The sequence below is a fragment of the Solenopsis invicta genome, chromosome 8, assembly GCF_016802725.1.
Source record: "Solenopsis invicta isolate M01_SB chromosome 8, UNIL_Sinv_3.0, whole genome shotgun sequence".
Taxonomy (NCBI): domain Eukaryota; kingdom Metazoa; phylum Arthropoda; class Insecta; order Hymenoptera; family Formicidae; genus Solenopsis; species Solenopsis invicta.
This window is the reverse complement of record NC_052671.1, coordinates 23,505,948-23,520,499: the sequence shown is the minus strand read 5'-3', so window position 1 is coordinate 23,520,499 and position 14,552 is coordinate 23,505,948. Positions and strand designations below refer to the sequence as shown.

The 14,552-nt window shown below is 31.2% G+C and overlaps 1 protein-coding gene across 3 annotated transcripts in view; it reads left to right on the top strand.

Moving 5' to 3' along the window:
• LOC105204473 (troponin C) overlaps nt 1-14,552 on the top strand; it is a 44,194-nt gene that overhangs the window by 13,555 nt on the left and 16,087 nt on the right. For 2 of the 3 annotated variants that reach the window (XM_039452311.1, XM_011173554.3), the window contains exon 3: nt 1,404-2,589. The exons of the other annotated variant lie outside the window; for it this stretch is intronic. In XM_039452311.1, coding sequence (XP_039308245.1) covers nt 1,404-1,855 — 452 coding nt within the window. In that variant the 3' untranslated portion in view covers nt 1,856-2,589. Of the gene's footprint in view, nt 1-1,403; nt 2,590-14,552 lie in introns of those variants that run through there. 3 annotated transcript variants of the gene reach the window in all.

Here is a 14,552-nt window from a genome sequence, read left to right as displayed (position 1 = left end):
ATTTGGAAAAATAGACTTTACCATAAAGTATCAAAGATTAAGTATTTTAAATTTTTAATTATGTTCAAAATAACTAAAAAATAATTAAAATAATTACAATTTTTTTCTAAGTAGGAACGGAAATTACATGTATATCGTGTAAAAATTTTAAGTCATTCAATTTAGTAGTGTAGGAATTAGGAAAAATTAATGGAGCTAATTGCGAGATTTGAACTTAGGATCCCTGATTCTCACTCCTAGCACTTAGTATATTACACCACGACTGCTCCACACGTCTCATAACAATTTTGATTGTTTTAAAATTTGTCTTATTGGATTTTTTTATTTTCTTACAACTCGGCTATTTTAGACATCACACTTCGAATGCTACGTCCACAGTGCTACGTCCACAGACATCGAAGCCATTCACCTTCAACTCTCTAATAATCGGTATACGCCACCGTATTTCCCATTCCTTTTAGACTGCACGCATCGAAACTTCTCTTATTCCGACTGTACACCTTACCCAGATCGCAGGAATCCGGAGATTGTCGCACTCACAATAAGCTACTTTGAGTGTGTACTTCCTCCAGAGCACCACGTATGATTTCGTGCAATAGATCAATATTTTCTCTCTTTTGTTGCCTCGAAAAATCTGTAGACACCATCCTGAAGTCTTCGTAGGAGAAAAATTAAATGAAGCTGACTGCGAAATTGGAACTCGGGATCCCTGATTCTCACTCCTAGCATGTTACACCATGACAGCTCCACGCGTCTCATAACAATTTCGATTGTTTTATGATTGGTCCTATGGTGCTTTCTATTTTCTTAGTAGTTTTTGTGTATTGATAAGAAAATGTAGTTTTGAAAAAATTGCGTTTAAAAATTTCACGTATACTTCCTATATAGATACTAATAACATTTCTTTGAACTTGCGATTATTGTTACTCTAGCTGCATACAAAAAGTGTCTCAGTCGAGTCGATAAACAATCAAGCATAAAAATTAGTATGCGCTGACGAGATTAAACGCGCAGGAGATATAAATGAAACAATCAAAATAGGTGATTGATTCAAAATTGAATTAGGAGTGATTTGAAATTCTCGATCTATTCAAATTCGAATCTTTTAGATTCATAAACAAATATCCTGCGATTCGAATTTGAATTATTTGCACATTACATTATATACATTAGCAATTTGGAAGCTTTATCCTTGCGCACATTTGTAGGAATGTTTTAATACACATCCACCACAATATTAGATTTTTGTACATAATATAAGTTTTGATGAGCACTACTTGTTACTGCTGTAATTATACATATAAAATTATATGTATAAATATATATGTAATATACATATATATACATACATATATGTGTCTCTTTCTTATTTATGTATTTTATTTAATATTTTAATGTTTCAGGAGTTCCATTTACTTCATCATCAACACGCACAGCAAGATACTTCCGAATTTTTTATGATTGGTTTTCCAATGTCATTGAAATTGTTCCTTTAGCATTATTGACGTCTGGTATATTAAGTGCATATCAGATAGATGAAAATATTCGTATGTTGTTACTGTTTCTTGGTACAGTACCGGTATTCTTTTCACTTGCGATAACGCAAAGGGAAAGTCAAATCAGGAAACTGCGTTTTTTGACTGATATTGCTGTTGTATTGCAGATATTGGCGATAACGATACTCGGCTTAAAAAATGGTAATTATAATGTCATTAGTTTAGTCGCTTCCTATACTTTTGAACGTTTCTTTGTGGAGGAATTTTGTTATCGATACAGTATACCGTACACCGATCTGATGCAGTATTGCATATGTTTTGTGGAAGTCTTTACAGTATCAACGCTAAAAGAATTGTAAGAAATAATAAAACTTCAACTTTACTGTTTACTTATATTGCCATTTATATCAGGTAAATTTTATTTAAAGGTGTATTGTCTATACAACCTCAGCAAAAAATGATTTATTATGGAGAATATAATAGTTTTTGAAATTTTAGCACGTACTTGAATTTCATGATATCATTATTGGTTTTAATGCGATGTAAGGGTGTCGGTCGAACTCACTCAACGTCAGAATTACAGATTTTTCTTCGACAGAGAGTCGATCGGCACGTGATCGCACGCGGGGCGAAAAAATAAGAGGAACAATGCTAAGGCGAGCAAGCTAGCACTCTTTGTCAAGCGCACTTATAAATACATTATCCATTCTTGTCTTTGATTTCAACTCTATCTAATGCAAGATTTCTCAACTATATACGTTATATAATTACTATTCTGTTTTACTTTTTGCCGATTTCGCATACAAACTTACATATTAAATTTTCAAATCATTATTTCTCTTATATTAAAGTTTCTAAGTTTATTCTAAAAGCATTGTTTTTTTTGTTGTAATTTCGAGTCCGCGTTATGCTTCTTTTATACGTACAAAGTCTCAAATTTTTATGCGCAGCAAATGTTGACTAACGAACTATATTTTTATAATTTTATTTTATTTTTTATATAAAATTGTCGGCTGCTTTTGTTATTGTCTATAGTTTAATTCTGCAAGAGAATTTTTCGATTCGTGTCTTCAGTGAAAAGATCTGTTGAAAATAAAAATATTCGTGTACAGACGACACCAGTATCGCTTTAATTACGTAAAATTAAACTAATGAAATGTTATTAATAATTGTAAATAAGATTTTACATACTGTATGCATATTCAGGCAGCGTTTCGAAATTCAATGCCAGTATTGAAAATCTATAATACGTAACGTAAACTATATTTTTATTACTGGCAGTATATATCGGAACACAATCTTCGTTGTGCCGTTGAAAATGGACTTGACTGCACAATTACATGTTAATCTGCAATTTAATGCGAAGTTTCAATGCTTACTGCATATCACATGTTTCAAAGCTTATTTACTTTTGAAACCTTACAACAGCTTAATTTTTAAATTAATATCTTTGTAAGAACTTTTTAAATCAATTTTTTAGTGATTAAATTTGATATGTCGCAGTTTTTTGCGAGTCTCCATAAGAAATCATAGTATTAGTAATTATAATAACTATTACATATATGTAAAAAAAATTTAATTTTCTGTCTGCAATCATAGTTTTAATCTCTTTGTTTACAATCTTTTTTGCCCAGTCTAAGTTTTTTACTGTTTTTTTGAAAAAATATGAAAAAATTCGGGGTTTACTTTTTAACATCTTTATTACATTATTAAATAGTTTTTTTAACTCAAATCGTTATTTATAATAAAAATTTTTATTTAATAATGAATTTCCTTATTCCGAAAAAATTTGAGAGAGAAATTTTGCTTGTGCCAAAAAAACCTAGATTACAGATAAAGAATTGAATTATTTTGAAAGTGACATACAGGGTGATTCAGAACGCCCCATGTGTCCCTGTAAAGACGTGTTCTGGGATAAATTCTGAGACGATTTTTCTTGTACGAAAATTTTATCCAACGCTTACTTTTTGAATAATAAGAGGATAAAGTTAGCGAATCACGGGTCGTGTACACATTGTAGACAAAGGCGGCGCAACTCACCGTCCGACATGGGTAAGCATCCGCGTCAAACGGTGAGTTGCGCCGCTTTTGTCTACCATGTGTACACGGCCCGTGATTCGCTAAGTTTATCGTCTTATTATTCAAAAAGTAAGCATTCGACAAAATTTTTGTACAGGAAAAATCGTCTCAAAATTTATCCAAAAGCACGTATTTACAGGGATACATGGGTCGTTCTGAATTACCCTATATATTCAGATGCGTAAAATATATAAGGTGTCTCAAAATAAACGCAAAACAGTTTTCTTATTTACGCCGATTAAAATAAAAATAGAGATACATATTTTAGCTCAATTGAAAGTTTATTCAATGAGGCATTATGATTAAATAAAACTTTATTTAAATAGCGCCCATTAACAGCAACGCATTCGCGAAGTCGCTTGACGAACACTTTTTTCAAGATAGATTTTGATATTGCAGCCGTTTCTTGTTTAATTCGACGCTTCAGGTTATTGATATCGTAGTTTCATCGTGTAAATTAGTGATTTTAAATAACTCTACAGGAAGAAATCAGGGACCATTAATCTGACCAATTGAAATTGAGATGGCCAGTTGAAATTGGTACTGCGGAAGATAAGTTTTGTGCTGAACGCTTTGCGTAGAACGTCGAGTGTATTTCCTTGCAGTATGGCACGTTGCACCTGTTGAAGCCATGTACGAGTTAACTTTCTTTTTTGTCATAGGATGAGAATAAGAAACGTTTCGATCATGTCCATGTATATAATATAGTTGCACGAACACGTTCAATATTTTCGGGCGTTCTTGCAGTCTTCGACTGATCAAAGGAACGTTTGTTAGTTTTACAAGCTTTTTCCCGAAATTTTTTAATCCATCTCTTTTATTGTGCTTCAGTGTAGGGGTTTTGAAGGAATAATATTGTATTTTTTTGCGAAATGCATGTTGAGTAGTAATGATAGAATGAAAAAAATGCTTCAACTGTAAACGCTCGTTCCTCTGCGGACCATTACTATTATTAACATTAAAAAGTATCAATAACTTTGTACCCTAACTTACAAATTAAGCATATATATTTACATGCATATATTATAAAGGAATGGCATATTTAAAAATAGAAAACTGTCCAACCATTTTGGCACACCCTGTATCTTCTAACTAAATTTTATTAACTTACCATTTTTATCTGTAACTTCCAGCAAACGGAAATGGATTCAAAATATTTGAAATGGAAAGAAATGGATTTAAAAAATTAAGAATTTGAATTCGCGACAATGATCACACAAATCCATTTCTATCCAATTAAAGTTTAAGAATTCCTTGAATTCCTTTTAATTCATCAAACGTGATTGAAACAAAATAATTTTTTTTTAAAATCTAAAAGGAGTTTTTACGGGTCATATAATCCATTTTAATCCATGACACAGGATTGAAATAACTTAATTACTGTCTTTTAATCCAAAATGTATTCAAAAGAATTAAAATGGATTACAAATTTTCAATCCATTTCCGTTTACTAGGCCAATATAGTCTTAAAATTGTACAAAGTACTTGATTTATGCTTGATATAAAAAAGTCACTTTTCAAAATTAAAATTTATTTTAGTTATAATAATTACAATTAGTTATAATACCGATCTTATAACAATTGTTTGAATAGATGATATTATAATCCAGTAAATAGAAATGGATTGAAAAAGATTTGTGTGCTCATTGCCAAATTCAAATTTTTTATTTTTTGAATTTATTGTTATGATTCTTATTCTTTAATTTAAAAAAAGTTGCAGGCTATGCAATCAATGAAAGGGGAATGAAATGAAGTAATTCCTATTTTTTTAATCCAAAAGAAGTTTTCGAGGATCACATAATCTATTGTAATCTATAATATAGTATTGAAATTATGTAATTGCTATTCTTTAATCCAAAATGTATTTAAATTAAAATGGAACTAAAATGGATTACAAATTTTCAATCCAATTAAATCCATTTTTGTTTACTGGGAATATATATAACGATAGCATTAATTTTGCTATTGACTTGTAAATTAATTGATATAAGTCAGAATAGTTTTTGTGCTAAATTTTTATATATTTTATATTTTACATTTGTCAGAAAGTACTGCCAATTTTCAAATATATAAAGGTAATTTTGCAGTAATAGGGACCACCTTCCAATGACTTTGACCTTGACATATATTGTCAAGGTCATGACTCTGAGTAACTTTCAACAAATTTTAACCGTCGCTCGTCCTTTGTTAAAAAGTTATAATCGTAAAAAATTTGTGAAAATTGGTTAAAATTAATAACTACACATATACTCACATATACACATAAAAATGTACAGAGAACGCGTGGGCGGGGGAGAGGTTCCGCCTCTCCTCCTGCACTCTTTCTCGGTATTTTTTCTAACCTAACCTAACCTAACCCTATTTTAATTGTAATTTGAGTTGTAATGATATTAGATTTGAAATTATGGATTGGGTTAGAAAACTAAAATAGGTTAGGTTAGAAAAAATACGGGGCAGGGGGAGGGACGGAGCCCCACCCCCGCTCACGCGTTCTCTGTACGCATATAAAACAATAACAGGTCTCGTCCAGCGTGGAAAGTCGAAAATTCATTATAATTTTCACAAACTTTTTAAGATTATAACTTTTTAATGAAGGGCGAGCGACGGCTAAAACTTGTTGAAGGTTACTCAGGGTCATGACCTTGACAACATATGTCAAGGTTAATGTCATTGGAAAGTGGTCTCTATTACTGCATAATTACAGATATAAATTACTATCTACAATAGCAAAAAGAAATAAAAAATTATTTTTTACTTCTTTTTTATATTTATTTCTATGTCGTAATAAAATAAAATTTGTAATCCTTTTTTAGCATTTTGCTACACTTATATCATATGATTAAGTCTTAGCAAAAACGAATAGTATTGAACTTTCTGACAAGATTAACACAGCACTAAAAACTACAAAGTTGGGAACATTATTTTGTAAAGTAATGCATTACCGTTATCCCCACACAGCACAGATTTAGAAATGTTCATGGAACGCGTTTAGGATGTTCTTGGGGACGCCTTTTAGATTAATCGTTTTGTGTGACTCGTTATTTAGAAAGTAACAATTCGTTACTTTTTTCATTATTTTTTCACGAAATTTTGATGACCTTGTCTTTAGAATGACATTTAATTGACTATATAACTATTTAATCAATAAGAATAAAATTTATGTGGTTTTGATTAATCTCAATGTAATCCGTATGCATATATTGTACATATGTAACGTAACGATGAAAGTAACGAATTCGTTGCCTTTATTGTAAAAATATAACGACATTACCATTACCGTTACAGATTGAAAAAAATAACAATTGTTGACAAAAAAGTGATAGTAATGATAACGGTGTTATAAGAATAACGCGTTACTTCCCAATCCTGAAAAAATAATCCGAGATTGTATGCCGAATTTACTGAATACGTTTATTGATGAATGAAAAGGACACACGATAAATTGTGTATGAATCCAATTTGTATAATCAATTGTACTTAAATAAGACTTGTGTATATGGAAAGATAATATTTGATCGCCGGCCTATTTAAATACTACTGGTACATAAGTAATTATAAGTATTATTTTTTCATAAAATGACTGATAGCAATTTGTATGATTTTAATGTTTAGTATATGAAAACGATTTGTTATCTTGTTTCTTTGTCATTTAGGCATTTTTCTGTCTAAATAGATTTTTTAAGAAAGTTATTTATTCCGGTTGATATCACTGAAGTACAACTGTTTAACAAATAATTGCTCCAGTTTTAAGATTTATGTACTGCAATTTATCTATATACTTATCAGGATTGTATATCAGGACATTTTGTCTTTATCATATTTTGATATGTAATCTACGACAATTATTTTTTCTTCTAAGATTTTGCTACAAATTTACTGGAGATGTATCAAATTTACCATTTAAAATATAAAATTTTTCCTACAAACTTTAACGTGTTTCTTTATTATTTATTTTAATCCATGTGTCTTGCAGCTTAGGATAGCTCCCGGTTACAATATTTTTCTGGAATTTACATTTTCCTTCTGTTTTACATGTTGCATGCTTATAATCTCTCAAAATTTAGCATAAAAACAACTCAATTTAGTTTGCATAAAATTACATCCAATTAAATTAAATCAGATCAAATCAAAACAAAAATCGAAATTACCATCTTTGGTATCAGCATTAAATTAATGCGTTTAATTTTATTGTGTCAATAAGAAAGCGTGCGTGCGTGCGTATACACATACACATACACACTCGCTCGCTCGCTCGCTTGCTCGCGCGCGCGTACACACACACACACACACACACACACACACCTTTTTATTAACATTTTACATCGATTTGACGTCACATCAACGTTATTTTTCTCAGCGGGGTGCAAAGTAACAAAAAATCTGAAATGTTTATAGAAGAGTTTACAGAAGAAAAAAAGGGCTTAGAATTAATGAAAAAGATAGATAAATTGAGGAGAGAGACAGACAAAGAAGCGAGGATAAAAGAATCAAAAAATAATAAGTAAAACAGATTTAGATTTAGATAGGTCCTCCAAAATTATATCGGAGTTAAATATAATTTTGAATGCCTTATCTAAATCTAAATCTGTTTTACTTTTTAGCGCACGGTGCGATAGCCTACCAACCAATCATTTTGACTTATCTAACAACCCAACCAATGGAAAAACTCTGGGACATCGGCCGTTGTGAGTGGTGGTGTAACGTGCTATCGGTCCTGTGTGCTATCGGGATCCGCCCCTATCTTTTCATTAATTCTAAACCCTTTTTTTCTTCTGTGAACTCTTCTATAAAAATTTTAGTTTTTTTGTTACTTTGCATCCCGATCAGAAAGGTAACATTGATGCAACGTTGAATTGATATCGAAAAACTGATATCAAAGTAAAGTCAACATCTTGGTCGATTCGACATCGAAATGGTGCCAAAATGTCAACAAGTCTTCAACAATTGTTTCGACGTTGAAGTAATCCGATGAAAACGGATACGTGGAATCCCCATTTTTTTTATGTGGATCATCCAAGTGGAATCTACGTGAGCAAAACAATATTTTTGTAATATTTAAAAAAACAATTTTTGCAAAAAATTTTATTCTTAGGAATTTTTTTTTTAAATTTCCAATTGGTCACCCATCCAAGTCGCGACCCCGGTGGACGTTGCTTAATCTTTATGATCGCTGCGGACTGATCCCTCGTGATAACCTGTGAACACTTTGAGCTGATACATATATACAGGGTGTCCCAGACCAATGTATAAAGATTATCACGATGAGATAGAAGGGATCGAGATAAATGAAAAAGTTTAATTTTGCGATATTTGCAATAATTTTTAAGTAATAAAATATTAAGGTCAGGCGAATAAGAGCGCGCGGAGAGACAAGCGGTCGCTCGTCTGAGCCGTAGGACCGCCCACTGCGGCCCGATTGTAGGCAACGATAAGGGGCGCGCGGCGAGGGAAAGGATAGCTTGGCACCGCATCGTGTCGAGCCGGGCGGTTTTAACTCGGGGGCGTAGCTACTGCTGCTTTTCCCTCCTCACCGCGCCGCGCCTACAGCCGCGGCTGCTTACGTCTCGACGATCGGCGGGCGGTCCTTGCGCGCGCTGATACGCGCTTATTCGCAGACTTTATTAATTTTTATTTCGTTAACTATGGCAAATATTAAAAAATGGTAAAGGACTTTTCTGCTCAGTTTTACTTGATCTATTAATCCACGAAACCAGGGGCGGTAGTTACCTGACACCCTATATATATATATATATATATATATATATATATATAACTGGTAAATTAGATCAATGTACGTTATTGAAAAAATGAAATATGTATAATTAAAGCATATTATTTATATAAACATATACAATTATAGTTTTTTGATTATTTTCATAATTGCGGAATAGCATCTGGAATAACTTTTATTATTTGTATAAATAAGAATGCAACTAGAAAATATATGTTAATACAATACAAAAATTAAATTAAATACGAAAAAATTTTTAAATTATTATAAATGTTTATTTTTTTTTATCATAAATATTTTCCATAAATGTTATAAAAATATTTTATAAATATTTTAATAACATTTTGGACACAGATTTTTATAATTATTTTCGTTATGTACATAAAATATGTATAAAATATTTTTATAACATTTATGGAAAATATTTATGATAAATATTTATTAATATGTATTTATCATAAATATTGTGTGCTATCTCGGATACACTTAGCGCCTTTTTTTTTGAAAGGTAATTTTGTTATAATATCAAACGTTTTGTAGTGCTAAGTAATATGTATATTTTTGTGTTAAAAGACATGATTTCAACTTAGATAAAGAATTAATAGGTCAACATGTGAATAGATCAACATGTAAATTAAAAATTGTACCATTTCCATTGTGTGTACCATTTCCATTTTCACTACCATTTCTATTGTTTTTGTTATAATGCGTACCCTGTACATATATAAAAAATTTTTTTACTGACAATAAGTCTCAACAATATCAAATTTTTGAAGTTAACTTTTAATTAAGTATAATAAAAATAAATTTTATTATAAAAAAAATGTGTTATTTATTTTCACCTTGAAGCCTAATTTTAAGAATTTGACTTCAAGAAGTCCTTATATTTTAGAACATTCTTATTAAAACAAGACTGAAAAATCTCATAATATTGTGCTTTTTATCATTTATATGGATATGGATATACAGATTAACAAGAAATGCAATTTTGCAATCTATCGGCTATATCACGTACCCAAGCAGCAGACAATATTTTTTAAATGTTTTTTAAATGTTTATTTTTTATTAATATTTATTTTCTGAACTTATTTTGGGAATAAAATATTTATTTAACATTTATTTAACACTTTTTTTATTGAAGATTTATTAAAAATAATATTATCTTAGAAACGTTTTTTAAAAATTTATTTAATATCATTTAAACATTTATTTTTTATGAATTAATCATTTTAGAAAATGCTTTCAGTTAACATTTTTTAAACGTTCATGAAACGTTTTATAATTATTTATTTGTCATTAATAATTTATTTGAAAAAACAATTTTACAAAATATTTTTTTAATGTTTATTTAATATTATGTAAATATTTATTCGCGAACAAGTGAGTACTGGCATTACCGCTAAGTGACCACGCCACTGGAGATTTTCTCGCGGAGTTATATCTATGCGCTACCACGGCCAACTCACTAGCTCACACTTCAGTAAGAATTATAGGAAAATCGTTGCTTGTTGTAACCTCGAGACGAATATTCGTTCTCATTCTTTTCTAAAAAAGGGGAATTGTACCCATTATCTTAACGTTTTTAAAAATGATTTTTAAGTGATTTTAAAAACATTAAAAAATTTTTTTCCTGATTATTATAACATTTAAAAAACATTTTCTGTAAACTTTGAAAAAACATTTCTTTTCCGTTTAACAAATATTTTCTTCAAATCTTTAAAAAATGTTTTTATAACATTTAAAAAACTTTTTTTTAAGTTAAAATAAACCTTTTTTTTAAATGAAAAAAAGGGGAGTATACTCATTATTTTTAACGTTTTTGAAAACGTTTTTTAAATGATTTTAAAAACATTTTTTAAATATTTTTTTCTTGCTTGTGTATTGTGTCATGTACATACGAGATGTCCTTTGGATAGTCCTTCAGACATTTATTATATAACAATGAAACATGACATTCAAGAACTTTTATCGAGCAGATATCCGTAGACCAAATACGTAAAATAAACTCATCCAATATTATTTTATAAAATTAAAATTTTCATAAATTAAATTTTAACGAGTTAAAAATGTGACGATGTCTTTTGGACAGCCCAAACATATTTGCATATATGTTCTTATTATAGAACGCTCATTATACAATGACCTTGGAACGTATTTTAAACGTCCAATCTTTTAATAAGCTAAACGGAATTCTTCATGACATACATCGGACGTCAAATTGTTATTTTATTTTCTACAGCATGTTTTATTTAAAATATATCCTTTGGATGTCCTATAAAAGTCCCTAAAAAGTTTGTGCTGTGTGGCGTATAAAAAATAAAACATTTAAATTTTCAGAAATATTTACGCGTGACGTTAGGATTGAGAAATCCCGTTAATTCGGTACAAGTGAAATTACTTCGTAAAGTTGCTAGACGTTTACCCGCAAAATGTTTTCTGGGTTACGCCGCACAGAAAACATTTTGCGGGTAAACGTTCAGCAAATCACGCCCAAAAGGGATTCCTACAACGCAAGCAAAACCTTATCCAACTGCGTCGTCATAGCGCTAGCAAAACACTAGCACACTTTGTGCGCAATTTCAATAAGCGATATGCACGCAAAACGCTAGCACACTTTGCGCGCGATCTCAATAAGCGATATGCACGCAAAACGCTAGCACACTTTGCGTACGATCTTAATAAGCTATACCCTGCCGAAAATGTACTATTAAAACCGATTTAAAAAAAGTTAATCTGAATCGATCGGAATTTCTGCACCGAAAATACGGTATTAAGACCGATTGAAAAATAAGATCCAAATCCAGATAGATTTATTAAAACAGAATACATTAATGTAAACGTAATAAATGTTTAGTTTACAAAAAAAAATATTTCTTGTATTCTTTTCGTTAACAAAAATTTAAAAAAAGATTAAATTTAAATTAACATTTAATTTATGTGCAAGATTAAATAACAATACAAACTGTTATTTACATGTAAAAATATAAAATTTTATGTGGAACAGCGTTTCACACACACGCTATGTTTGAAAAGAATGAGAGCGAATATTCATTTCAAGGTTACAAAAAGCAGCTCCTAAAAGTGTCACAAAAGTATGAACTAACGAGTTGGCGGCGGTTGCGCCTAGATATAACGCCTGTGGCCGCACTCAACTCACGAGAAAATCTTCTGCGGCGTGGCTGCCAAGCGATGGCGTTAGCACTCACTTGTTAAATCCATTTCAATCTGAAATTACAGAATTTCAACTTGCGGGCAAAACTCACGCAAACCGCGTGCACAGTTCACATGCATAAGACGCGCAAACTTTGCGCGCAAAAAATGTTATCTGGGGAGCAAACAACTAGCAATATGTTAGCCATCTGCATGTAATTTGCCAGTACATGGGACAATACATGAGCTAGCCACTTGTAAGCAATATACACGATGTAACACGTTCTACGAACAAAACGCATGCAAATCTGTTACAAAGTTTGCGTGCACATCGCGCGCAAAACTTGCCAGCAAAAAATGTTATCTGGGCGTCTTTGTCTACTATGTGTACACGGCCCGTGATTCGCTAATTTTATTCTCTTATTATTCGAAAAGTAAGCGTTGGATAAAATTATCGTACAGGAAAAATCGTCTCAAAATTTATTCAAGAACACGTCTTTACAGGGTCACATGTGTCGTTCTGAATCACCCTGTATACATATACAGTGACGCTCAAAATAATAGAGCCAGTGCAATGTTGGGGAAATAACTTTAAATTTTAAGGCAAAATATATTGTTATTATAGAATAAACAATTTTACATATTATAATTAATGACTGTTGACCAGAATTTAATCACATTTTATCACTACTGACGCGAACAAAATAAAATAATTGTAATGCAAATTTTTTGCTTCTTATTAATTAGGCCAAAATAATAGAGCCACCTAATAAGTTCACCTGTTTATTAAGTTTAACTAATTAACAAAAATATTTTTTTGCTTTTGGTGCTTCAATACTTTGTAGGAAATCCTTTGTTTTTCAAAACAGCTTCACATCTTCTACCCATAGAGCTTACCAAACATCTACACTCTGCTTCAGAAATTGAGTACCAAGCTTTTTGGATTTCCTCCCAAAAATTGTCAAGATTTGTAGCTTTCGAACGATCGATTCTTTTGTCAATTGTATTCCACAGATTTTCTATCGGATTTAGATCCGGACTCTGCGGTGGCCATTCCAAAATGGAAATTTTTTCCTTCTCAATAGTCTTGTACTCTAATAAACTTTTTTATTATTTTAGCGGTATGTTTTGGATCGTTGTCGTGCATAAATTTCCATATCAAAGGCATATCACTTCTGGCATATGGTAACATAACATCTTTAAGAATGTGTTTATACATTTCTGCATTCATAATGCCATTGATTCGAAATAATGGGCCAACGCCGTACCAGGAGAAACATCCCCAGACAATAACATTGCCGCCACCATGTTTCACAGTTTTTAAAGTGCACTTGGGATTGTTTTCTTGATTCGGTGGTCGTCGCACATACACTTTTCCATCCGAAGAGAACCTATTAAACTTTGATTCATCGGACCACAGCACATTACGCCACCATTTATCATCTCTATCTCTGTGGCTTTTAGCAAAAGTTAATCTTTTTTCGATATTTCGTTTAGATACATGTAGTTTTTTCTTAGCAATGCGACCATTGAGTTTTGCATCACATAATCTTCTTTTTACAGTTGATGCTGATAATTTGATATTATATTGACTGGATACCATCTCTTTCAAGGGTGGCGCACTCAAGAAAGGATCCTTTTTAACTTTTAATGTAATTTCTCGGTCCAAGCGCGCAGAAGTTTTTCGGGGCCTTCCTCGATTTTCAGGTGTTGGCTTAGTTTGTTTCGCTTTTTTAATTGCGTTCTGAACGCGTTTCCGAGAAACATTTAACTATTTTGCAATTTTATTCATTGTTGAACCATTTTTCCACATTTGAAATATTAGTACGCGTTCATTATCACTTGTGTGCTTTGCTCTTCCCTAAAAGTGCGGATTATTGAAAAATCATTGGTAAATTAAATTGTGGGATATTTATGTAAACAGTAATAAAAATATTTGATGAAAGAAGATATTTTAATTGGAAAATTGAACTTTAAGTAAAGGCAAAATAAGGTGGCTCTATTATTTTGACCCAATTAATACTGACCTTTAAGTTATGTTCGACCTTTTTACACTACACAATACTATTCCGCGACATTAAGATACCATCAATGTT